Source organism: Apteryx rowi, unplaced genomic scaffold (genome assembly GCF_003343035.1).
Source record: "Apteryx rowi isolate R43461 unplaced genomic scaffold, aptRow1 scaffold_603, whole genome shotgun sequence".
Taxonomy (NCBI): Eukaryota; Metazoa; Chordata; class Aves; order Apterygiformes; family Apterygidae; genus Apteryx; species Apteryx rowi.
In genome coordinates this window covers 18,317-46,297 of record NW_020450876.1, presented here as the reverse complement: position 1 = coordinate 46,297, position 27,981 = coordinate 18,317, and the positions used below count along the sequence as shown (strand labels likewise).

General features: G+C 38.0%; 1 protein-coding gene across 1 annotated transcript in view; it reads right to left on the bottom strand.

The window, feature by feature from the left end:
• Positions 1-1,301: 1,301 nt before the first annotated feature.
• Positions 1,302-27,981, bottom strand: part of PCSK1 (proprotein convertase subtilisin/kexin type 1) — a 27,091-nt gene continuing 411 nt past the window's right edge. Inside the window, exons 2-14 of the mRNA XM_026083490.1 lie at positions 26,973-27,077; positions 23,456-23,566; positions 21,077-21,223; positions 20,556-20,632; positions 18,637-18,725; positions 14,567-14,739; positions 12,045-12,257; positions 10,710-10,810; positions 9,488-9,721; positions 7,782-7,939; positions 5,102-5,235; positions 3,229-3,390; positions 1,302-1,664 (exon numbers count right to left, since the gene is read on the bottom strand). Of these exons, the coding sequence (XP_025939275.1) occupies positions 1,302-1,664; positions 3,229-3,390; positions 5,102-5,235; positions 7,782-7,939; positions 9,488-9,721; positions 10,710-10,810; positions 12,045-12,257; positions 14,567-14,739; positions 18,637-18,725; positions 20,556-20,632; positions 21,077-21,223; positions 23,456-23,566; positions 26,973-27,077 (2,067 nt within the window). The remainder of the gene's footprint in view (positions 1,665-3,228; positions 3,391-5,101; positions 5,236-7,781; positions 7,940-9,487; positions 9,722-10,709; positions 10,811-12,044; positions 12,258-14,566; positions 14,740-18,636; positions 18,726-20,555; positions 20,633-21,076; positions 21,224-23,455; positions 23,567-26,972; positions 27,078-27,981) is intronic.

The window sequence follows — 27,981 nt, the reverse complement described above, 5'->3', positions numbered from 1 at the left end:
TTGCTGCTGTCTCAGAGCTGCCTCTATTTCCTTCTCTTTTACCTTTTCCTTCCTCCTTTCCTTCTTCCTCCTCCACATCCCATGCAGTCTTTCCTTCTACTTCTGACTCCTTTCTCTTGATATTTGTATCTCAACCCTTTCCTCATCTATTTTCCCTTAACTTGCTAAATATTTAGGAAATGTTACAATCCACCACAGACATTCCAACAGCCAGTCTTTAAGTGGACTTTGCAGAAACAGCTCCCCTTTCTATACCACTTTGGCCAGCTTTCTGGTCCTGACTGCTAAGGATGTAGACATCTCAGGAGATGTTTATATTACTTAACTTTAGAAACCTAACTGAAGCTCCAAAGGTAGGAGGTTGGTCCCCCAAAACTCATATAGTCAAAAAAAAATAGATGGGTACTCCAGCAGATAATTCAGAACCAGTGTAAAAACTAGTCAAGTCTCTGAAATGCTATCTATAGGAGCCTCTGTCTTCATTAACTATATACAGCCTATAAAGTCTAGGCTTACAATTCAGGCACTTCACTTAGTTAAAATTAGGTGGCAAGAATGCCATCCCATGGTCTGGGATGCCTCATTTGGGGCTCCTTTATGTTAGTGTATATCTGCCTGTAGCCTAAATCAGGAATAACTTCATTACTGTGTGCTTAGAATAAAGCTTCTTTCCAGGCATGGATAGTAAATGACTGGTTGGCACTTTCCTGCAATGCTCCAAGCCATCTCCAGCTTTACAGCTGCTCCTTTCCTAGAGAACAGAAGGTTGCATTGTTTGGAAAAGGAACAAAAAAACTGTGACAGAAGCAGTACTGGCTGCCAGTCTTAAATCTTGAATAAATGTCACGTATAAGAAAAACTGCAATATTTATTACAAATCCAGGGATAAGAGTATCTCCCCAAAGCTTTGGCAGTTCAGTTCAAAACTGCTTGGTAATTCCGGTTTTGAATCTTACTGCATGCTAAGGGAATAGGGTGGAAGAATAAGTAACATGAAAATTGTTTAAAATAGAGCATTAGTGTTTTTCTTCAAGGGAATACTGTTGCATTTCATGCCTGAGGGGGCAAGTCTACTCTGATGGTAATGAATAAAGGCTTTGAAAAAAGCTATTACTAAAAAGCATCAGTTTATTGCCTTATCCTCCCACATCTGTTTTTTCCTCTTCCTTGATATTTGTGTTAAATATGAAGCAATCAAAGCAGCAATCACACAACTAGAGCATACAATAGACTTCTGAAAAAAACTGTGGAGGTGGGGTGGGGAGCATGAATATTTCCAACTCAGCGCCATACCCTATAGTTTAGTTTCCTTCATTTAGAATATCAGTCAAGGCCTGCAGCAGTCTATCATCTCTATGCTTGTATGGTTTGGCATTGTAAAAAAGATCAACATAGTCACTGTACAGACTTTCTTCTGAGTCTTTTAATTGAGAGGGCTTGTTTAACTTTTCAAGGGCTTGATAGAAGTGTTCATATGGAATATTTAACTTCTCACTTGCAGTCTTCTCTGGCAGATGCTTCTGAGCCATCTGTCTGCTAAATGCACTTTGCAGTAAGTGTAGCATAGCCTCTGATGGAATTTTATCTTCTGCTTTGTCACTGCTACTACTGGCACCGTCTGCAACTTTGGGTTTTTCACTCAGGTATTCCTGTGTGGTACGGTCCTAGAATACAGAATAGTATAAAGAAGATTAAGTGTCAATGAAAAATTGACTGGAGTCAGATTTGCTCTGAATATTGATGTGTGTATGTGTGTGTGTGTGCAGATAGATGCTATTTTTTCATTCAGGAGCCACTAGCATCTAGAAAAGAACTAGATCATTACATAACAAAATTGACTATCAAAAGGACTGTATTGTATAAAGCATCAATTCTCACAAATAATTAGGAAGTTATAAATTCACATTCCAGGATAAATTCAGATTGGCAGAATACAGCATGCCATTTTACAGCATGATCCTTCCCAGCCTTAGATATGCTTGGCTGTACTGAGGGAGAACAGCTCCCCAGCTGTCTAACTGGAGGAAGTATATGAAGTGGTGACGGTGACTAAATGTGGTGCAAATCCTTGCGAAAAGGACTGAACTTGGGCTTCCATATAATCTACTCTGGAGATGCTGTTTTGCACTTTTCACCTGAGACAGGACAGTGAAGTATGGCTAACTAGTGGTCATGACATATATCTCAGTGGGAAGATTAATGCCAAATACAGATTTACAAAGAAGTCCGAGAGGTGTGGCCTCATTTCAGCACTGTCTGTTATGCCTCCCATGTTGACACAGTAGCATGTGGCTGCATAGTTTCCTAATTTTCACTGGGATTGTCTTTCTAATTGAATACTAATTTTATCCTGAGCTGTTTTACTATGTCCACCAAACTTCTCCTACAGTGCCCCCTGAATCCAGATTTACCTTATTTCAGCCTCATATTCTTGCACACAGTTGCCATGCCTGTGCACACTGGCTTTTAATGTATCTGAAGACCAGCCTCATGTCTCCTTCAATCTTCTCCTTCCTAAACTGGCTGAGGAAGGGATATTTCCTCTATATTTTATGCACACACTAATTACTTAATGGGGAGAGAAACAGATGTGATGTGATTAATAAAGTATTCTGAAGACCTTCAAATAACTGAGCATTGTTAAAATGTACAATATTACCATCATGTGCATCCAGAAATCCACCACTACTCCCAGAAGCCTAAATGGTTTGTTTTCCATAAAGTGCTACTTCAAAGGTAAAGAAGGGGTCAAAAAGGAGCTGGAAGCAACAGATACGGTTAACTGAAACCCTCTGAATCAGTGAGTCCCTGACTTCTGTGTTGTCATTTGTTACAAACTTCATGCCAAACTTCCTGGAAGCACTCCCAACAGGCAAGCTCCTTGGGGTCTGAGACTTGCTCTCACTGGACTTACGATAAATTTATTGTACCTGTTAGAGAAATAATCTTCCTTCATTGTACCACTCAACAGCGTGAGATATTGAGTTCACAGCTTTAGTCCAATATCCTCTTAACATCCCAATACCCTTAGATGTTGGTATATGAAAACAGAGTCTAAAGAAAATATCAGTTGTTGACATGGACAAAATCACAATACTCACACAACCTACATGTAGTTAAGGGCTGGAGGAAATGAATACAGAATGAATATGTGTCTTCTTACTAGAAAAGATACCATTTTCTTATAAACTGAAAAATACATAAGGAAGTCAATTAATGTGACACTACCTCTACAAGGTCTGTCATCTTCTCCACTCCTCTTCTGTCATTTTGCACAGCATTGTAGGATGTGTACACACGTGGCTGCTTCATGTGTTCAGGCTGGGTAGAAGTGCCATGTAAAATCAATTTCCAATTTACAATCCTCCCTTCATTTTGTATTCTCCTGGACTAAAAGAGAAGCACGGCATTAGCACAGGTTCTCAGGAAGTATGAAGATGAAACAGAGGATACTTGATCTTAAGGTAGACAGAAGCCACTAAAATAAATTATAGGGCTTTCAATATTTAAATTTAGACAATGATTTATAAGCACCAAAAGACATTAGAAACAGAATATGTCAGAAGGTGGAATTTAATACAGGGACTTGACTACTCCAAATATTCATATTTTAATGCAACATAATTATAAATGAATCATGTGAGCATCAAAGGAATTTCATCATAACATAGAATGCCAAAAATTACTGAACTAGTATTTTATGTTGTTAGAGTTTGTTCACCAAGCCAGTCCCTGGCAATGTCACCACAAGAGTTGCCATTGAAATAGTCATTTGGAATAATATTCCACAGTGGTCGATGTACAGCAGTAATCTGAAACACAGCTTGTGGAGGTGAGCAACAAATGCTTTATGCATTACTTTTGATGACAATATTTAAATAATTGAAAGCAGTAGAGACAAGTATGGAGAATGCTGAAACTCACTTTTACCAAAGTTTCTTTTCATAATATTTGCTCAGACATTAGTTACTTAAGATAGCTGCTGAAGCTCTTATTTTCTGACAAAACCTTCCACTGAATTTTACATATGTTTCTTGTACGTTTCAGGGACTGCTCTCACTTGAAAATGGAAAGTGAGAGGTAACTACAAATAAAACGCTCTTCTTAACTACATTCCAAAAAATGTGTTATATTAGTTACAAAGAGCAGGATATCTGTAACCATGGGGTTAGCTATAAGCTCACAGTATTAACACTACACTATTGATAATAATATTTACTTCTACTGCCTTGTCCATCTGCTCAGTACTTGGCATTATCCTGCTGTTTACAATTTGAGGCCAATAGGGGTTGGAGACTCAGTGTCTGATAGGAAGCATTCAGTTTTTGTCAGGACCTGACCCCTAATGACAAGCTTATTAACAGACCACTTCAATGAAATTCTCCAGAGATGAGTGAGCTTGATCACTCTCTCTCTTTAAGAGGATGATTTTYCAGTTGCCTATCAAACAGCTTTTTCTGGTGTCTCACTGTTGTAATCCATATCCCCAGGTGGTTTTAGTAAACGTATTTATTTTATATCTGTAGATTTCTTGGCTTTAATCCTTAAAGGTTTTTCAGCAGTAATTATGCTGAAAAGAAGGTAAAGAAAGATATACAGCAGAATAGCTCTCTAAGGTCACCTGAAATTCATTAATTCAAAGGTTAGGAGTTAATGAAAATTATGAACAACTACCAAGAAGAGACTAAATCTATCCTGTGTTCTTCTCTGCAGGAAAATCTAATTTGCAATTAATCATATATAAATTGTATTCCATATTCCACTCCATAAATCACAGAAAATTATATTAAGTGATTTCTCTCAGTGACATATAATGTGAGGAATATATAGGCATGAACTTTTATTGATAGGTATACATCAACGAAATTAAGCTGGTTTTGTGTTTATGTAATGAACAAGAAAATCTGACCCTCTCTTTTTTGTGTGTTTCAGAAGAGCTAGTCTAATCTTTTAACCAGATGGATATTTACTTTAAACAATGTCCTGTGGGAGTCTGCTTAATGAGAAGACCCTCTCTTCAAGATGCTTGATAGTGGCTATCAATCATTTTATCTATGCTAGTTTCCACATACTTCGCTATTTAACATACAGATTTACTTACCACATCAGTAATTCTTAATACCCAAGTGCCTGTTGGATTCTCTCCCCATGTGTGAACAGACATGAAGTCCCAGTTCTTAAATCCATTAGGAGACTTATCTCTCTCTCTCTGAGCCAGTAAGACAGTGCTGGTCCCTGTGTTAGTGCAATAAATCAACAGAAGTAATTGTTCATCCACATCTACTTTTATTTTTCAGATTATTCAGCTTGCAGACTATACAGTGCATGCATAGGTTACCTGAAATATATGGTATTTAACACTGGTTTGTGGAATGGGAAAAATGCTATTTCTGATCACTGGTTACTTTAATTCTTTTCATAGAAGTATTTAAGAGCATAAAACCTGTCATATTAGGTCATATTAGAAAGGTACACCTTGCTTAGTATTCAGTCTCTAATAGGAGCCAGTAGTAGATGCTCATAAAGAAGCATAAGAGACAGATCATACGTGGCCCGTCTTTCTCCAGCAATAAGCAGTTCAGGGAATTTTTGAGCTGGAAGTTTCTAAGTCAAACCAGCATTTTAAAGAGCCACTGATAGATATATCTGCCTTTAATTTTTTTGCTGCATTTAAATGCTTTTTTCTAAATTCAACAGCATCCTGTGACACTGAGTGTTGCAATCTAACTTGCTAACCTGGATTACTGCTTGGAATGTGTGGAAGGTGACTATCACATCTTTAAGAAACAGACGTGGTAGCAGAGAAGAAAATACTCCAAAAAATGAAGATTGTACAAATTAACATATTTTTATGAAATGCCTAAGCCAAATAATTTTTTGTGGGCATCAAAAAGAGGAAGCTTTGCTCTCCTTCCCACTTCATCATCCCTGTTCTTTCTCCTCCTTTCTCACCTTTTTTTTGGATTAGTTTCCTGCTGTTTTAATGAGTTAGACTGGCTTACCATGAAAAGAGACAAGCAGCAAGGGAATGGGAACGTGCACTGGGGAGCAGGTGAAGGGAGAGGTAAGACAGTTTGGGAAGTGGAAGTGGGACATCTCCTTTCAGTATCAGTGAGTTGTTAATTCATCTCACACAGTATTGTGAAACCAAAGGCTTATACAGAACTCATCATTGTATGTTTTTTGGTGAGTGAATGTAAATTTTGTTACGGCCTGAAACTCTAACATGGTAAAAAGCATTCACATTATTATTATTATTATTATTATTATTATTATTATAAAAATGCAGCAGTTTGGAAAATATTTCTGCAACAGAAGAGATTTTGCTGCGCAGTAGGAGACTTGTTGTGCTTGTTTGCATATAAAGAGAGAGCAAGGGAGCTATATTTACATAATATAGAGCAGAAAGCCCCAGGGAGCCTTATCACAAGCTATAAATACATTTAAAGATAACACCATAAATACAGAAAAGGAACAAGATGCATTCGGTAGGAAAATTTTAAAGAAAAGTGGGAAAACTGCAAGAACCAAGGGAAAGAACAGTTTAACCATGATAGGAACATGATACTATAGTGGAGGCAGTAAAACCAGCCATTGCTACCTCAACTAAACCCACAGAAGCACATAGGGACATGAGAAGATATTACTATCATCAGTCTTTCAAAAGGAGTGTTTCACTGAGGTTCACCATAATTCCTAGACCTTAGCAGCAGAACAGTATCTTGGGAGTGAAACACTTCTATAAAAGTGAAGTGAAGGTTACTGTTCCTGTCATGTGCCTTCTCCATCATGTGCCTAGAGACCATCCATCTATTTACTCCCAAGCTAAAACTCATCTAAGATGGAGTTAAATTTGAAAATACACACCAATAGTCAAGAGTAAAACACATCATAGTAATATTACGGTCATCTCCCATAACAAAGAAGGTAAACTCAGGAAGAATTAAGGTTAGGTTTGAAAGGAATCACAGACAGGTAGGGTTTGGAAATACACAGTATATACACCACCTTAACTCTGCTCTCTAGTAACGTCCTGCAATAATGATGTGAGCAAGGCTCTAGCATTTTATTATCTGTGAATTACTAGATTAGCCTTGGTATTAGTAAATTAGATTAGACTGATTTTTAAACTGATATCTGAAGGCTTGTCTGTTTTTTTTCTAATAATCTCAGCTGACTTACAGAAGATCTTACTCTCTGCAAAATTTTTTAATACTCATTCTGCTCTTTTTCTTCTCCTCATAGTGTTATTTCAGGGCACTGACAAGGTAACTTGCCATACTCTAGCACATTTAGAGTAGTGGTACTAAGGTGCTTAACAGAGACATTGTGTTTTTAAATATACCACTGAGAAAACACAGTTACATGAAATCTAGGGAGCAGATTTCCTCAGTTTTCCATTAGTTCATCAGAGCACAGTAAGGCTGATAAGCACTATCAAACTGTAATTCATTGTCTGTCAGGAACTCTCAGTTTTTGCAGTGTTCATGTCCTGTCTCTTAAATGTAAGGTATTAGAAATGATGCCCTCRTTTTTTGAGCTATGATTTCCCAACTTCTGTTTACAAAAATAACACATGAAGGCAGAGAAGGGGATTCAGAGAACCAGTTGCCTAATTCCAGGACGCTTTGTCCTCACACTCACCTGTTAGAAGTGACTAGTTTTGTCTAACAATGTATTGAACTACTTTTAATCAGGTGAAGAGCAAACAGACAGCTTTTAATGAAATAAATTTTACACACTACAACAGCAGAAACAAAGCATTTCTTTTCCTCCTTTACCTGATGGGGATACCAGGGTGACATGAAGATCCCCCCTACGGGAATATTCAATTGTTGCCTCAAGCTGCACATGCTCCAGTGACGCAATGGAGTTTTCTTGACCTTCACAGGCTTTCGTGGGAATTTCAATGATGACCTCCCCATTTGCTCTTAATAATCTGGCAAAATTACAGAAATTCTTTGATTATTTACAGAAACTCTTTGATTCTGTATTATTATGTGAAAGGCAGCTGACACATTTGACACTCATACCAGAACGGTAAGAAAGGAAGAAGTAAGAACAAATTTTGCATTTTTTTTTTTTGAACAGTCCAGTAAAAACCCTGGGAACATAATCCTTGAAACATAAATAATACTAAAGTGGACCAAGTTCTAGGGACTGCATAAGCTTGACTTGTGCAACACACTCTGGAAACAAATAAGCAAATTTTATAATTGAGGGTTTCTGTCAACACTTCCTTATCCCACAGGAAATACAGAAAATAGTCTTTGCAGTCAGCTGTTTCACATGACTATATCAGATTTACAATTTCATTGCCTCAATGAAATCTCCAGAAGAGCTGTTATCATGGAGCTAAATTTTGCAGGAGGCATACCCTTTTTAACCCTTTGTTGTAAGTTCCATTTCTAGGAAAGAAAGCATACATCTTTTGTACATTCTCAGAGCACTGGGCATAGCTTTCTTTGCGCAATTTCCATTAATTTTAATGAGAACTGGCTATCTACATCTCCACATAAGTCATTCAGAATTCAGGATCTTGAGATCTTTGGTTTTATAATGTAAGACAGAGTATTGCAATAATAATATCTAAACAGTAAGTATCACATACATCACTACTGTATTTAATAAAAAATAGAAAAGAAAAAATAACAGATTGTACAAAGGAGAGGGAGCATAAAAACAGATTGATAATAAAATAGGATAGATAATCGGTTACCAAGCAGTGACACTCCACAACACTGTAATATGTTTCTAGAGAATGATTTCTGGTACACTTACATAGTATAATTTGTAGCTTTGAAATAACTGCATTTATTCTATGTGGGGACAAAAAAGGTGTAAAGATCCTTATTGATTAACCAAGTTAATGATTAATTGTAACTTACCTGTATTTTGAACTCAGTTTAGGCTCAATACAATTGAAGCATCTGTGAGTATGGCTGGTAGGTCTGCTCAGCGAGCCTTTGAGACACTTGCATTTCACAAGAGCAGTGCTATGAATGTGACTAAAACTCAGTATATCATCCTAATTTCAACAAGTACTATGTATGGCACAGAAAAAATTGCTAAGAGCAATTACAGCTTTTTTTTTTTCTTAAGGCCTGTGGGAGACTTTGGTAGCCTTTTCTTCATCTGCTGATAGCAACATAAACTTTTATATCTTATCTGATCACCTTCAGTCTCACAGTATCATCCATCCATACACTGGCTGCACAATCAGACACAATAATCTTATTCTTTGTAAAAGCTTTTGTGGTAATAATTTCCATCAGTCTCACTAAATGGCAAAAAGCAAGAAGACAAATGCTGCTTGCCTGCCCCTGGACTCCTGAGGAATACAGTAAGGCAAAAACAAACAAATCAAAAAGAAACCTCTTGGCTGTAGTCTGGCTTGAAGCAATCTGTGCAAAATACTACCCTTCAGGCTTTACTATGATAGATGCAATCTGACATAAGATTAGCTACTGCTAATGCAAATTCCTACCTTGGTTCAAAGCTTTTGTCTTTGACAATACACTCTTTCTTTTCTGGTACTCCTTTCCATCTTTCAGGATCAGCTAAATCCACCAGTGCATTGGCATTGAGTAATCCAAAYCCAAATCGGCTGTTTACCATGAGTCCAGCTCCATTCTTTTTCCATCCTGGATTGCCAGCCAGTGGATCATATTCAGAGGTCCAGACTACCAAGTGTTGCATATCCCTCCAGGTTAGATTTGGGCTGTTGAGAAAATGTTCCTAGTTAATTTTTACAGGACTATCTATCAATTTTCTCTCAACTATTAGTCTGCAATAGAACATGTTTAGGAACGTATATGGCACCCACTTGTTTTAAAACCAAGAGCATGACATATGCTTATCCTCACAGTACTTCTTCAGATAGATCTCTGTTTAAATGAAGAACTGATACCTAGCAAGATTAGAACCCAATTCTTCTGAATTATTCAGGCATTTAAAGCTAAGTATCCAGCAAAGCTGACATTTCCTACCACTCTTTGTGGGACCTTAACTTTGAAAATTCACTGAGTATTTGATTCTGCCTGGGGTTATCTACACCCTTTAAAATATGGCCCTAAGTATCTTGGCTTATGTCATCAAAGAAATGCAAGAGAAAAGGGAGTTGAACCCACATCTTTACAGGACTAAACCTAAGCCCTAATGCCTAAAGTGTTTTCTTTGAAAAGGCTATTGTTCTCCCTCCTGGTCCCTCCTCTCTCCTTTCTTCTTTCCCCTGTGTATCATATATTGGGACTACCAGCCCCACAGGATTTGCACCTGCCTGCTCTGACAGTCCAGCTTGGGTACTCCCCATTTTATGCCGCATCACCAGCAGCAAAGGTTCTGCAAACTGAATAAAGACTTCACTTAAACTTGTGCAACCTATTGTCCTCAAATTATATTCTCCTGACACATGTGCAGCCTCACCACCTTTAATGCAATTGATTGGAACTCAGTAAACAATTGTTGCCCTTGCACAAAAAGGTCTAAAATCCCTGGCTCATCATCTCTTACATGTGTTGGCCCTGCTTTGCTAGGTAGGTGCTGAGGCAAGTAGCTGCTTATTTTTATCATCAGATTGAGCAGATTTGACTGACAAAAAGCAGAGCTGCAGCATAAGATGCTGCCACTTTTAAATAGACAGCATTAGGGGGAAGATAGTGGGATGGCTGAGACAGAGGAGTTTCAATGGTAATTTTAGGACATCTTACTTTGCTTCCAGAGCTAGAGCAAAAATTCCTGCTGCCAGTGGTGCAGATGCAGAGGTCCCAGTGTGAGTCTCTGTACATTCATTGTGAAGATCAGCACTTGTCTGATAGGAAAACAACAAAAAACAACTGCGTGAAAAACAGTGGTAAATACAGTCATATCCATACTCAAAATCATAACCATGTATCCTTTACTCAGTGCGTATTAATACATTCCTCACCAGCAGACTAAGTGATGGATGTTTAAATCCGTTCATATTTCCATCTACTCTTTTTACATCAACTATAATTTCTGTATCAAAATGCTTTGTGTTGGAACAAAATACTCCCACTGAACATCTTACTTTATTCTACGGTTTCACAATAAGTGTTTCAGGCTTACTGGTGAATCATAAAAACACATCATTGTGTTGGGTCTAGAACATTTAAAATTACTGCCTGCTTCAAAATTACTCATAGGATTAGTACTAGTGTTCTGCTCCCTCTTCAGCAAAAGAACTACAATTTGCAATGAAGCATGTGCTTTATACCAAATACCAAAATCATCTGCCCTGGTATCTCAAGATGGAAAGGGGGAATGCTGAAATCTCCACATCTCAGCTAAAAAGAGAAGCCATTTAGGAAGGACCAATCTTTTGACTAACCTGCAACGACATTATTTTAATCCCCATCCATGTAATTTATTGTAAAACTAGCATCAACCAGAGCAGAACAGAGAGTAGAGCTCCTTGAACATTATTTTATCACAGCAAATTCCTTTAGGAGAAGTTATTTCTTCAAAAGGTAATGAAGGCACTGATTTGTCCACTTGCTAAGTACCTTTTACTAGTTTGGAAGCACCACTGTGGCTGTCATCAGTGGGAATGGAGGGGCTGAAAATCTTACAGAAGGTAAGTGGTAAAATGGCAAGGAACATCAGAAGTCCTTATATTTTAAATCTTTCTTACTTTTTTATTGTTACAATCCCATTAATTCTGTATCAGATCCTACCCATTGGCGGGGACCTCGCTCTCTTAAGGAGATGAGATCTGCTCTTTTTGAAGAATGGGACCATATCAAACTTGATGCAGAGACCTCTGTCACACCAAACACGAGAATATTTCAGCATACTGATATAATTGCCATTGCCGTTTAGCCATTGCTTTACAGTAGAGGATGTTCTGGGAATAAAAGCACTTTTTATATTTCTAATTCCCCAGTGTTTTAAGATGGAAGTACTAAGCATGTAAAATATAAGTAAAGCAGGCACTTGAAATTAGGCATATAAAAGCTCTCACTTGTTATTTTCATATATAATACACATCTATGTATGTTCTGAATCTGGTAAAAACAACCTACAATTCTTTGGTCAGTATAATCCCCACTGCTGTATGCTGTGGCCAGAGTTGAAGAGCACTTCTCTGCATACCAGGGAGAAAGGCCTTGTTGAGAAGCACTGCTAATGGAGATAGTGTAGATACTATCAGTGTAACCATCACAGTCACAGTTGTCACCCTGACGACCTCCATTTCCAGAAGCCCATACGAAAATGGAGCCTTTTCCATTTCGGCCCTAGAGGAAATGAAAGAATTGATTACCAAAGGAAGAAGAGAGTTTTCAGTCTCTGCAATACATTCTTAACTACCCCTCCCTGCAAAAATGACAGCATAATATCTCAAATATTTTCAGATGGAAGAGGACAATTTTCCATATGCACTGTGGAAGATGGAAGAAACTGACTAGATGATATATCCTACTTCACATCCTATAGTAATACTTTTTAGTTTGTCTAGTCTAGATTTAGTGTTCCAGGTACAGCAACTTTCCTCAAAATAAGTTTTAGATTTAAAAAAAGAAGCTGTGATCAACAGGTAAGTTTTTCCACATGCTGACGTTTGGTCCTAAGTATTTCTATGAAAAATCACCATTTTTTAAAGAAATGACAAGTTCATCAGGAGTTATTTCACTTGCATTTCTTGTAATCACAGAAACATGGGTAAGTGGTATGAATGATCCATGATAGGAGTTTTCCACACAATTCCCTTTTGTAATGAAGCCTTTCACTGTTTGGCATTCACTTTCTGAGTAACGGCAAACCAGTAAGCACATCTGACTGAAAACCCTCCTTTCCCTTAAAAATTTTTGGGCCAGCAACCATCAGTCTCAGGACACAACCACTTTCATTCCCTGCTCTGGTCTCCAGTGTATAATGAGGTAGTGGCAGCTAATAATTGTTGCTAACAGTGGAGTGATGCAGCAGCATGTAAACCATCACAGCTATCCTAGATGAAATAAATATCAAATATTCTGTCTTAAACTGTGCTAGTCCTTCAGCATAAAGAATCTGTTTCATGTGAAGAGCAAAAGCTTGTATTTTCATTCAGTGTTAACAGATACATAGTCACTGCAAACAGCAGTCAGAGATACAGATTTTTATCATCCTCCCTCAGACAAGACTTGATTTTACTTGTGCAAGGGGTAAGAGACATATGCAGCACTTAAAACATTAAAAATAAAGAAACAGAAATAGAAAAATAAGCTGTACTCTTTATGATACAATTGCTAAAACGGGAAGGACAAGCCATGTCCATTACAGTAAATGAGATAATATCTTCTTTTGAAAATAAAGGCTGCAGTCCAGTGAAGCACTGGTATATGCGAGCAGCTACTTGGTTTTCACTTGGAGTGCTACTAATGCATCTCATGCTTAAGGCTAAACATATGCTTAAGAGCTCTGCTCAGCCAGCAATAAAACTGGTGTGCAACTCCGTCTCTGACTGATTTAAATGGGAGTGGAGAGCACCCAGATCCTTGCAAACRGAAGCCTTGCAAATTAATGGGTAAGTCTGCTTCTCTTAATAAATAAAACCTGTAAAAAATATTTGTGTTCTTCACCACAAAGATAATCCCCTTTTTCAGAGTAAAACCACAGAACATTGGCTCCCTAATTCTTGCCTTTAATTCTTCTTCTTCTCTTGCAGCCTACTTACGGACTTAGATCTCTGTTTATCATCAGCCCATTCCTCTCAGCCTCCATTCTTTTCTCAGTGAATGCCTGTCAGTTGTCAGACTCTTCTTTGCCTTCTCCCCTCCTTCTGTCTGCTAATGTTAATTGCCCTTTTCTCCAAAATCCTTTCTTTGCATGTGCCCTTCAAGCTTGCCTCCATTTCCTTCCTTTCTCATCTCTTTGATTCAGTTTTCTTCTCTGTATTAGTACCTGGCCATCTTTAGATGTCTTTCCACCTCACTGGCAAGAGTAGTTTATTTATATATCCCCAATAGCTCTCAGTCTGCACCCTACTTATCATCCAACCAGATCTAAAGAGGATAACATAAAAAAGAATTGTAAAACCAATGTTTTCAATACTCTCAATCACGCATTTTTACTGTCTTAATTTTAATTGGAACATGGTATACACCAACTTATGAACTAGTGCAATTAACACAGTACAAGTCCATCCACAGGGTGCTAAAATGCATCACTATTTCACCAAGTAAAAAATTCACAAAGCAGAAACTTTGTATTAAATTTTTATAGGCTCTCAGTGCAGAAATCCAATTACTGTTCAGAGCAAAACAAGCAGGCAGAGAAGGGTGGGTGTAGGGTGAGACAAAGGCAGCAAAAGTAACGGTGGAAAAAGAAAGGTTACCTGTGGAGGATACCAGCCTAAAACCAGCTTAAAAAGCTCTAACAGTGTTTTTTAAAAGTCATGTTCCGGCTGGTAATTTCTCTGACCTGTACAATTTAAATCCCTTTCCCCCTTCTCAATTGTGTTTGAGCGACAATAGCACAAACTATTTTCCTTTCCTCCCCAATATGAACCATTTTAAAATTCTACTCCCTGCCATATTTCACTGTAGCTTTCTCTTACATATCCTACCTGTTTTATCCCATACTCAAAAGCCTTCTGTGCCAGTCTGCCAGGTCCCTCTACAGTTTTACCATCATCATTAGGGCCCCAGCTTGCACTGTAAATATCCACGTGTTCTGGATTGAAGCCAATTGAACTGGCTTCAATGGCATCAGTGACTATTCCATCCAGCATACGTATACCTTAACAGAAAAAAAAACAGGCAGATTGGATTTATTTTCTATTCTCTCTTCTTTGTCATACTTAATCATTTGTAAAGTTTCCAGCACAATTAATACATAATTATTGCACTATGGGCTACTGCTGTTCATTTAAGTAATAGTCAGCACAGTTATAAAGTCAGTGTGAAACAGTACACTTACCCTTTATTTGCAGGGCTTGGCGCTCTCTATGAATATTAAAAACAAACTGTAAAATCTTGGTTGCACCTTATTTACTTTTTTCTCTCTTTTTGCAGAGAGCCAAAAAGATATGTTATATACTGTTCCTACTTTTTCTCATTGCATTGTGAGTTCTTCCTTTACTTCTTCTTCCTCTCTGTTAAATCTGTAACAGACTTCTTTCCTCAAATTGCTAATAAGTCACTGAAATTAAACAGGTTTTATCAACATTTCTTTTATCCTTAAGAGTTCTAAAAGTTTTAGTTCAAAGAAGCAGTTCAAAATGCTCTGCCTAAAACACTTTATCCTCACAGTCATTAAGCTTTTGCTGTCTTTGTGATGCTATTTCACTAGCTCTTCAATCTTCACTACAAAAAAAATTCTCACTGTTGTTTTACTACTCCATTTTTTCCACTGTGAGCAATCCAGAGATGCTCATGATATCTAGCCATTAACATTTTATTAGGAACTGCATGATCTAACCTTCTTCAGAGAAAGCCTGATCTCAGGGATACTTAAAATTCAGTGGCAGACGGTAGCTCATCTGCACTGGATCTTTAGCTCTGCAAATCTCTAGATCTGCACTAGGATGGCTACCACTGTCCACTGCTGGATGGGGATAGAAGTAGCAGGAAGTTTGGCAAAATTCCCGCTGTGACACAGCTCTCCAGCAACAGCAACAATGTAAGAGCCAGAGTAGTCAGGATTCAGCTTGTGCATTCCAGCAATAAAAACGTCTGGGTTCTCTTGATCTTGGCAAGTTAGTACTACAGCAGCTGCACCACTGCAGGCAGTGGGTGAATTATGAATACTCATTTTCTAGTGTAGAAGTTCATGTGGATTTTTCCAAAGCAAAACAGGCAAAATGTGAGTGTTCTATACAAAAAAAAAAAAAACACCAAAAGCCCCTTTGCTGTGCATCTCAGTCACTCATGCTTTTTTATACTATTAAGAAGGAAAAAAAAGCCTGTAAGCATAATTCTTTTCCCAAATGGCTAATCTTTAAGAATCCTAACATCTCTGAGAAAAAGCTGTTTTATTATTTCATATTAGTTAGTGGCAAAATGAGACATAAAGGAGCTAACCAGCTCAGCCACTGCTACTCCACTGTCAGTGGTAAAGGTGGAAATAGAATCAAGGTATATCTTGTATTTCAGATGCTAAAAAACAACACTTACTCTGGCTAGGCTTAAACTCATACCATTTTGAATACTCATTTTTTGGCTCAGAATCATGAGACTCTCTCATACCAGTGTGCTGTGAGCAAAGATCTGTCTGTGTGGAAAAGACTGCAAGCTCTGGGTGCTAGGTTGTAACATGTAATGAGATACTGGGAATGCAGAGACTAGTATACAGATATTTCCCAAACAAGACAAAGCCAACAGTGCAGATAAATAATGCAATAAGGATGAAAACAAAAACACTGGCAACACACTGGTGAAAACAATTCAAGAAAAAAACTGCTGTCTTAGCTTTATAATCAGTAAAAATCCTGCCCATTTAAGTCAACTCAGAGATTTGATGACTACAGTGATATTTCCCTAAGCAGATTCCAATTATTTGCTCCTGCATACTGTTTCCTGTTCTTCCACATGCTTATTCCTGTCATCGGTCCCACAAATTCAAAACCAGGCAAAGCCCAACACAATTTCAGACAGATACATGTATCTGCCTGGCAGAAGGCTATTTTTAGCAACACGTCACTGTGCTGGAACTCTCAGCCCAGTCCTCTGTAAAATGGAGCTTCTTAATCATTTGATTTCCATGGCAGCACCAGAGAAATATCGTAGCACAGTGCTATGGTTAGATATGTGTAAATACATATACTCTGCTTTATTACAAAGAGGATTGATATGCACACATTTCTGAGCTCTGTACAAAATAATAAGTGGATATTAAATGAGACTGAAAGGTATCACTTTTAAAACTGACATTAAGAAGTACTTTTTCACACAGTGCACAGAAAAGCCTGTGGGACTCACAGCCATACAGTATTGAAGAGACTCATCAAGTAAAACATTTCAGAAAAGGGCCAGACGTTAACGTGACTAATGAGAACACTCAGGATTATTAAAGTTAGTACTTTTAAGGAAAACAAAAAATTCGAATGGAATATTTTGTTTTATCCCTCAAGGCAAAGTTAAACCAACCTCCAATGGGGAAGATTAGAGAACAGGCTATTCCAAATGTCAGGGTGTCTTTCTCTAAAGCAGCTATTGCTGACTGTCGGAGAGGAGGCATTGGCCACAGACTGCTGAATTTATCCAGTATGGCAATTGCTACAAGCAAACAACCACTTAAAGTAGTCATCCTGAACTAATGTCAAATAGAACTGCGTAATGCATCCTTTCATGGATTTAAAAAAATGCCTGTGAAGAAACAAAGCCTATATAGCTTGGAACATCAAAAAAGCCTTCCAATGTTTAGCCAGTCCAAATTTATCTGAATCCTTTGAAGACTTCTCCAATCTCTCACTGTTCTTCACCTACGCTTTTGCAACACACCTAGCTCTTATCAGGCTGGTCACACATACCATCTTATAATTTCTTTCAACTTTTTCATTCTCTCTCCTCCCCTGCCCAGGTATAAACAGCTTTCTGGATAATCTGGATTGCTGGATTGCATTTCCTCCCATTAGCTCCCTTTTCTAGACAAATCAGCCAGCACAGATTTGTAGTTTGCATTTGCAAATGAAGACAGAGCACATGCAAATAACTGTGAAAGAATCTTCTCTGTAGATGCAAGTGCCTTAAAATATGGGCACAGTGGGAGTTCAAGTATCTTTGCAGCTTCATCCATTTTGCCCTGCTTTGAAAATTTGGCGTCTTTGTCTTATGAAGGAGATATTTTATTTAAACAGAGTATGACAGTGTAATGCATTATGGCAGACTGCAAAGTTGACATCTATGACAGCTCAGTAGAGTAAATGGGAACCTACAAACATAAGACTGAAATGGTGGGAACAGCAGTTATGGTTGTCAGTTGCCACTCACTGTCCTTTGTTTAAGAGGAAAAAAGACAGTAATGGAAAAACTAGGATTTTACAAGTCTCTCTTCCTGAGCTAAATAAGCATTTGCAACTGATACTTTGAGCATATCTATTTCATGAACCTATAACGGATTAAACTTTCAATCACCTCTTTAAAAAAATGGCAATTATTAATTGATAAGTAAGCAAGACTTTACCTATTTTCAAAATTAACTTATGATTGTAGCAGAGAAGTCATCTGTTGAAACAAAAGCCACAACAGTATGAATATCTTGACTGACATGACCTTCCAAATATAATTGTGTAGATGGCAACAATATGCTGCAAAGTGTGGGTAAAAATTTGGATATGCTTACTTTTACTCTGCTTAGCCCCTTCTCCTCTCCCATGCCACCTCCTTCCAGGAGAAGCAGCTGTAAGAAGTGAACTTATTGTTCATAAAAAGATAAAGTCTCATCTCTGGGCACAATCTATACTGAAGATATAAACCAAATTCCAGAGAATACGTTGGCACTTAAGAAATTGTGTCATATAGATGTAACACTTTGCACTATCACCAGACAGGATTTTGTAGTCTAATACTGGGAGTGACATTTCCTGAAAAGGACAAACCATTCATATTTCAGATTAATGGTGACTGAGAATACTCAGCACTTCCCAGAATCTGTCTGGTTTCCATTCACATCAGACATCTATTTTTGTTTTCTTACCTCCAACTTTTGAATTGTAGGCTACTCCAACCCCACATTTTCTATTGTTGGCTTGCATGGCAATTTCTCCTGCACACCGTGTCCCATGTCTGAATAAATATAGCAAGAATAAACAACATTTGATAACCCATACACTTCTCTGTAATGTGCACAAAGACTCACTGGTGATCCTTCTGATTTGGCAGATGTCTTCCTTTACCTGAATGTAATGCAATTATTGAATAACTTTTGAATTATGTCTACCTGATGCAAAAATACTTGTTCCCTTAGGCCTCAATCGACATAATCTGACCCATTTAATCATCAATGAATCATCACAGGATGTGATAAATACCTAATCCAAACCACACTGAGGTCCACAGACCTATGGGCTATCAATACTTTAGCAGTGTGCAAGAGAGAGGTAACATTATGGGGCTAAGAAACTGCAAAACTCCTTCAGAAAGAAATATGAACAAGTCACTTTTAATCACATATTTAGATATTCTTTTTTAATTACTGCATTTACTTAGGATTTCAGACAGCCTTTAAAATATCTTCACCATTGCTAATTTCTTCTTGTTACCAAGTATTTTCTATGCAAATTTTTCTTGCCATAGGGGATTCTTGTTCCTCAATACATAAAACCTTCAAATAAGTGTAACTGTAAAAGAGTAGTATTATTTAATGCTACAGATTGTTATCCAGTGAAGTGTTTGAATGCTTCTGGGCTGAATTCCATTTACTTATTAATAAAGATTAGAGATAATACAGGTAGATTTAAGAGATAATGTCACTGGAAACAAAGAATAAGGGCCTCCCACCCTTAAATAATGCTATAACAAAGCAGAAATGTCATTCTCTAAATGTTTCATTCATGGTACATTCATCCTTTGACTGATTGCTTTATTTCCACACACTTACTGATTTATGTTGTGGATGCTATCACACTGTCTGACAGACAATAGGGAACCAGAACATCAGTTCCTTACTGTATCTGTACTGAATAGTAGCATCCTAAATGGCTTAGGAAATTGACTTTTTTTGAACACCAGCTTTTAAAGAGATCCATTCTCTTCTCTTTCTGATGGACAAAATCCCTCCCTGAACTACCATGGGTGAGCCTAGGTGTGACAGCCCCTTCCTGATGTTCCACTGAGTTCCAGGGAGGTGGCTCTAAAGAGGGCATGGGAGAAAATTCCTCACTCCTTCCAAGCCATACAGTTCCACTAACTGAACGGGCTTTTTATCTGTGCTCAAGTCTCCCAAAACTTTCAAAGCTATCATTGTCTCACTGGAGACACTTAGGCCAAATCTGATCTACAGGAGGCTTCCATCTGTGTTTTTCTTCAGAAGAGACAGAAAGATCGTCCAGGAAGTGCACCTACCCTCCTTCAGTGTCTGAACATGTGTCACACCGATAGGAGAAGGAGGTCTGAAGCATGAATTTACCTGTGCACGCACACACAGAGCTGGAAGTTATTCTGCCATTCCAAAAGGTGCTGCCAATACTAGAAAATAGCATCTTTAGATGCAAAAGCTGACCTGAAGGGATGGGTTTTTTGGTAGGTTCCTCTGAGAAACAATCTCTTCCAGAGCACTTCACAGGGGATATGTATTCTCTTAACATTCACAGTGCAAGGCAGAGAACTGAAGCCAGTATCTGCTTAGGTAGATGTCACTCTACAAACACACATCATGACATAAACAGATTATTCTTTTCAAATATGCAGAATTTCAGAACATTAAGGGGAGATTAAAATTAAAGAGCTCTTCGTCTAGGAACTTCCTTCATTTCCAGTGTTTGTGCAATGTTATAAGGGCTTTTCCTTTTGTTTGTAAGTGTTGCATTGGGTGTGGACAATTCTGCACTTGAATATCCTAACGCAAAGTAACAGTGTACTGTTTCGTTCTCTTTACACAACTGGGAAGCTACTCACTTGTTTTCGTTTGTTGGGTCATATCTAGGAAAAGGATCGTGATCATTGTCATTGAAATCATAACTTGCCTTTGGATCCTATATTAAAAAAAAATAGAATTAATTGTGACAAGCAGAAAGTGCATTTTAAAATGTTTAACGAAAGGGTTTTTACTGTCTTTATTTATTCATTTGGTGTGCCTCATGTTGACAGGAATCAAGTCAGTAAAATTTGATAGGCATTAACAATGCCATAAACTTTTTATGGAGCTAGAAAGGTTTTAATAATTCAGCATTAAACCATTGTGTACAAACATTCGTGRAAACTAAATTCACTGAAAAAAAAAGAAAGCTATCTTTGTTCAATAACATTCAGTTTCCTGTGACACAGATCAGGTTTCAAACTATGCCTTAGGCAAATATTTCCGTCTCCATCATGTAGGGGCTGCCTTACCAAACAGAGAGCAAGCTGGAGAAGAGTGCCTGTATATCAAGTTTGCAACTGATGAAGTTATTTCACAACATTCTAATGCCCAGACTTACGTAGTTAGCATAGATGTCAGTATGATTCCACTCCAAGCCATCATCTAGTACTGTGATGACAACACCTTTTCCTGTAATCCCTTTTTGCCATACAGGAAGAACATGGAGATCCAGTTTGGGCAGTGATGGAGTTATTCTCGTATCTTGCTAGGGGACAGAAAAGGATAACAAATACGTCAACATTTTTATCATTTATATTACACAGGTCCAAAGTTGTATTGTAAAGGTGCTCTAAATCATCCCAGCCTTAACTTGTATATTATGCATAAATTTCCCAAAGATCAAACAAAAATGAGTTTGTCCAAACGCCTGTAGCACCGAAACACTTCCCCCATTACTTGAAGCTCCCTGAAGACCACTCCTGAATAAAGATTATCTCATATTTTATTAGAGATGGGCAACAAAAACATGGGAATGGTAGGGATGTACTGATGATCCTTGGAAAATTGAGATAATCAGATCTACTAATGTTTGTTCTTTTCACCTGATGAGAAGCTAAGGCAGTAATCCACAGTGCAACAAGCTGCATTTTCTCCAAATACACTTTCTCCTTTGAAGTCTGAGCTAGCCAGAGCAAAATAATTAATGGATAAAACAATTAAGGTAGTCGCTTGGTTATGAACAACTGTGCTGAATCACAACTTGCTGTTTACTGCCTTCCTTATTGTTCCTGTGGAAAATCAATGGGAAGCATGAATCATCTACAGCCTTCTCTTCCAAAGCAAGTTCTTTAAAAAGTAGCTCCTAAATGGGTCATTTTTCCATTCTAATATGAAATAGGTAGTACACACATCTAAATTAGAAACTTTGCTTACTACCCCATAAAAACACAGATGTAAACACAAGCATTTTCTTCGTTTTTCTCTGTGCATAATTACCTAAGTCAATTGCAGGTTTTTCATATCTTTGTTTCCAAAAGAACGCTGCACAAAATACGAGGCTTAGATAAAGAAATATGACCTTTCTTTCACTTTACTTCTTCCTTTCTGACTGCTGCAGTTCAGGAAATTATTTAAGGTTTTAAGTTTTGTTCTCTAGAACCCATCAAATAATCATTTTTCTGTTGATGCACGCAACACCTTGAATGGAGTTAAAAACTGTTGCCATCAAATCAGGCAATAATAAATTTATTATGACAAGGCAAGGGAATATTTTGAAAGAAAATGTTTAACACATATATTTAATCTGAAATTTCAATATGCAGTGGAAACAAGTATAAGCATCATGTTCTCTGTTTCTCTTGTGGGAAAACTGGAGGGAAAAGAAGTGAAAAACACACAAAGCTGGAAAGAGGAACTATTTCTCCTAGAAAGCAGTACATTGCTTTCCTCACAAAACTGCTTTTTTCTTACTCTCTGTGTGTTTGTGTACTTGTCCAAAAAATCATCTTTGAAATTCTCTGTTTCCTATAGGAAATAAGCACAGAAGAAAGAACATATTGAACTTCAAAGAAATGTGAAATTCTTTCAGATTTCCATTTTCTGTGTTAAGAGGAAGTTTGCAGGAATCTTCATTAGAATATTTTATGGTATGCATTTTATAACTTTTTTCTTCCAACTCAAAGGAAAGAGAGGGCAAAGCRTTATACAAACAGGCTAGAGTATGGTCTGTTTTCTCTAAACTGAACTGGAGAAGAAAAAAAATTTCCAGCCACTGGGACCAAGTTTGTGTTTGACTATTTCTCTTGATTTGCTATCCCCATCCTTAATCCCATCCCTATTCTGAGCAAAAGCAATGAAGCCTAGACTAAAGGCACAACTAGATGCACAGTGGGAATACAGATTCCCAGAGAAACCATATAAAACATAAACGATCAACTGTATTTCTGAGTTGTCACATACAGACAGAAACTATAGAGGGCAGGAAATTCCTTTTTATTGAGGTTTTGAACAAACGAGCTGTAGAGAACCTCTTCACTTTAAATCACAGTCTGAAGAGGATGAAGGTGCTTGTCATACGCATAACAGATTTTGTTTTCTTCTGGAGGATGCACTATGCACTACCAATTTTAATAAAGAAATAAATCGTCAACTTCAGAGATGATAAGGCAAACCTTATATGACAAGCACAAATATTTTAAAATTCTTATAAAGTTGGGTTTTATCTCTTATACTGCTTTCTAATGTCAAGCACCACCCTGAGCAGCAGCAGCCTGAATTGGCTTCTAGAATCTTTGCACAAACTACACTTTGAAAAAGACAGAAGGTTGCCTGCAAATATCATGCACGGATATCTCTCATTTTTATAGCCTATGCTAATGAGAGGGACTCTTCATCTATTCTCTTCAATGCAATTGCTTTGATACTGGTAAAAATAATACAGCTGATCAGCACAACTGAAATTCATCATCTCCCATTTAACAATGAAACAAATTCTTACCAGATACCACTGCTGATTCCACATAGGATCATTGAAAAGATTTTCTGCTGAGTCTCTCAGGGTGGCACGCTTAGTTCGCTTTTTTTCATATTGCTGTTCTGCCCATGACACCTACAATTATTTGTATAAACATGACAGGTAAGCAAGCCCCTATAGGTTAAAGATTTTCTTAACCTAGAGATTAAGGGTTTTCCTTGCACAGCAAAATTTAGATACCTAAAGGAAAAAGTGGAATGTTTGATGCTGAGAGGAGGATTATTTATACAGTAGTACAGACTACGTTAGGGAAGAGCACTTGGTGAAATCACAATATTACAATAGCAATTCATATAAAATCATTTCAAGTTAACAGTGGAACTCCTGTGAATACCATGCAATGCAGGCTTTTGCGTTGAATGTGTAGTACGGTTAGAAGGTTATCTAAGCTGTGGTGGTTACTCAAACAACCAAAACACTGTTCGTTTCTTTCCCCTACCTACATTTTAATGCCTCTCTGTGTATACTGGGAATTTACAGAGAAGCCAAGATTCACTCTGGCTTTAGTCTAGCAGTTATAATGATGCTGCTACTAATAGTCCAGCTGGACCTTCAAGTCTCCTTCCCAGCAGTGTTTTGAAGTGCGTTCAATTAGACTAACTTCATCACTGGCATAATTCCATTTAAGGCAACTGGAAGCCAAAATGATCACGTGTGTTTTGCTAATGTGTCTATGCACTGAATTGCATAGCATTTATGCATGAACACAGCCATTTCTGAAGTTACTAGGTTGCATTTTGAAAATGTTTCCAGATTTGCTCTCCTAAATGGATTAGTGAAACTAGTTCAGATCAAATCCAGATTCTGATACCTTTCTTTAGGCTGTGTGCTCCATCTGTAAATGGGCATAAAATGTTACTCACTGCTAGCACCTGGACTATCGCTCTGACACAGCGCAGGTTAGTGCTTTTTATCCCAATTTCCAAACACGCAAAGCAAACTCAGGTTCAGTAGATTGCCATGATGCTGCTACAAGCCTCAAGTGGAGGATGCCTTTGTATCTAACCTTTTGCTTTAAAACCCTGAACAGATTTCAGTACTTTTCTCTACTGTCATCCAATGTCTTTATGGTTTTTACATCTGTCATCATATATGATACAATAATAAGAGTGGCTCAGAAATTATTATAATAAAGAAATATACTGATTTGCTCAAAATACATTTTCCTAATGAGAGCCTAATGGAAATTAGGTACAAGAACACAAGATGTTCATACAGAACGGAAGATGAACATAACCATGCAAGCATAATATTTTAAACCGCTTTATTGATATCCAAGAGCATATATATTTGTGCACAGGTTAGAGCAGTTATCTTTCTCTCTCTTCCCTGCTCACAGCAAAGCTTAGCCTCTTCATCACCTAATGGTAATTAACATTTGTCATCTTCCATGCTTGTTATTTTTGTGATGTGGACAACTGCTCTGTGGGAAATGAGCTGAGACCACCAAGTGCATATGTCACACAAACAAGCCAAATGTTTGTCACTCAGCAGCTGGACTAGGTTCAAACTGCTCATCTATTACAAAAGCTGAAGGCCCTATGCCAAATCTCCAGTCACTGATATATGAAGGAGTGAAGATGATTTTGATTCAAGTCCCTTGCAAGAAAGTAGATTTGGGAGCTAGTGCAAATATTGGAAGGAGTTAGGAACCAGATAATTATATCCTTTCAAAACATTCACAGCCATTATCCATTTTACAGCAAACACCGGGACATCTATAGGAAGCAGATGAATATTCAGATTGGAGCCAAGTTTTGCCCCAGCCGTCACACTTAGCAGACTGCATAATTCATGAAGGAGCTATGCAAACAAAAGCAGGATTCACTTCTTCTCTTTCCCTTTTTCAAAGAAAGGATTTTAATCTTTCAAAATAAGCTGTTACTGAACAAGTATAGCTCTTTGGAGTAAAGGTCATTTATAACTACATAGCATTACATGATTGCTTTCTGTTTATATACTTACATAATGACATAATTACATCTCACTCATTCACATAGCTAATTTGCATACTAGATGGTAAATAAAAGGGGAATTGGAGAAAATTTAGCAAATCACCTGTAGCATTTTGAAGYCGCATTTTTAGGACCTAAGTAAATAAATCTACCATAATGGTTGGCAGTAACTTATGTAATGCAATTGCAATCCATTCTGCTTACGACATTAGAATTCAGTGTATTAAACATGCTTATGTTTCCCTGTATAATATATGCATTTCATGTAATCAGCCCAAAAAGGGAGGAAATGCAACCAAAATTCTGTTCCTGAACATTGTGTTATGACAGCATTGAAAATTTGAACATAGGTGTGGGTATTAGTTAGAACATTTGTGTTAGGTCCTTTTTATGTCCTTTATGTATTACTTGCCTACACTAAAACTGTGGCTTTGAACATCCCAATTTAGAATGATTTCACCTAACAGACTTAACTGTTAAACCAAGTTTACAATGAGATAGATGGGAATGTGCAGCTTTCAAATAGAATCGGCAAAACAAAGTATTTACTGTCTGCCCCCCTCCTTTTGTTCTTCTAGATACACATAGAATATTTCCTCCTAATTAACATTTGCATCCCAAAACATCACTCAAATAACCGATCATTTGTTCTCAAGTGATTTGTCCTTAAATGATAAAATGATATTTTTCACAACTAGATTGCCCACTGTTTTGGACAGCTGATATTTTGACTTTGATTGCTGCAATAATGCTAATTTGAAATTCAAATTTCATTGTTCTGAACTTTACCAGAAATTGCGTTTCGGAGGGGCTGACAGCATTCTGCTCCATTCTTTAAATTTGCCGCCCACCTTGCTTCCCCAGCATGTTTATGAACAGGCTTGTGTATCTCTTAAATAAAGTCAAATAAATGCAGAGTCTCCTTCAACAGTGAATCTACCTTAGACCATTTAAGTCTTGGCAGGCTGAACTCCTCTACGCTGTGCTGGTTGTCTGATTTCAATGGGATCCAAGAGTATCACAAGACTACAAGCCTAAACCCTGTGATGGATCCTCTTTGAGAGGTTTTAGCTTGTCACGAAAGCAAATACAGCAAAATCTCAGTCTTTTTTTCCTTACATTTTTGCAATATTAAATCACTTTAAATCAAACCTAATTTCCATGGCCATTGCATAGACATGGTCTAATTAAGCTCACTGTATCTACGGATTTTTATTTTGAATTGAGTCCTGTGGTTCCCCATTCATATTTTCATCAACACACATTGATATCTGAGATTCCAAACCTTTGCAAGGCTGCAAATCTTAAATCTTAATTTGGAAAGCACTTGCAAAAAATATGGTAAAAGAGGRTCAGATTCTGTCTGTTAATGAGAGAATAATGAAGTATTATTCAACATGAGTATGGATGGCAGAATATATTAGACTTGCAAAATGAGTAAAGCATGCCTGTGACCTCATTAGAAAGCTAGCAATACGCAGACAGCATAAATACAGGGCATGAAAAAGAATAAATGTAACACTTACCCGCTCATCATCAGAAAGTCTTTTAGTGATATGAATGGCACTTCTTCGAGATCGTCTTGGATGGCTTTTATGTCTGAATAGGTAGTGATTTTTGAGTGATCCAATCTATAAGACAGAGGCAGACTCTAAATACTGAGAGGTATTTCCCCACTGCAAACAAATATCAACAATCATAACCTGTCAGAATTTATTCAACAGATGAAAGAGCAAGACACTAGCCTTTAGATATTTTAATCTAAATTAAAACACTTTTCAAGAAGTTCTTATCACAGCCTGTGTGCTGTTAGAAGGAATTGGGGGGAAACGACCTCATGTAAGCTAATGTAGTTACTCTTGTAGTAGCCACCTGTATAAAGGCACTACTCATATCTTGACATAATCACATTTTGAAGGACAGGTTTTAAGTATCATCATATTGCACAATTTTATCTTCTCTTATTGGGGTTCAGGTGAACAGGTGGAAACAGCTTTATGTGGCTTCACAAGCCTTATTATAGGATTTGTGTTTTTTCAGCACTTCCTGAACTGGCACCTTCCTTGCCCAGTAACTGATCACCTGGAGAGCTGAGTACACGCACTCTGGTGCAAGTGTTCCTCCTTSCTAAGCAGGTGCTGTTTGAAACTGGTGGAAGTGAATCCGCTAACTTCAAAGGCAGCAAGATCAAGGCTTATTTAGGGGCGCGGGGTTGTGCCTGGACGTTGGAGGCCAGCCGTGGCGGGGGACGCAGGGCCCCTTCGCACGCAGGCGCCGGGGCCGCAGGGAGGCCGGAGGCCGGGAAGCGGCCTTGTGGTGCTCCGGGCCTCGCACAGGAGCTCGGTCCCCCGCGCTGCCAAGCGCAGCGCCTGGCACAGGCCCCTTGGCTGCAGCGGGGAAGGCGCTATTACGCAAAAGCAGTTACTCATCCCTGACAACGCTGACGTCACGGCATCCCGAAAAAAGAGGGAGGGCAGCTCTGCAGAAACCCCGCGAAGGCACCTCGGCGGCGCGGCGGCGGGCGGGCGGGGATGC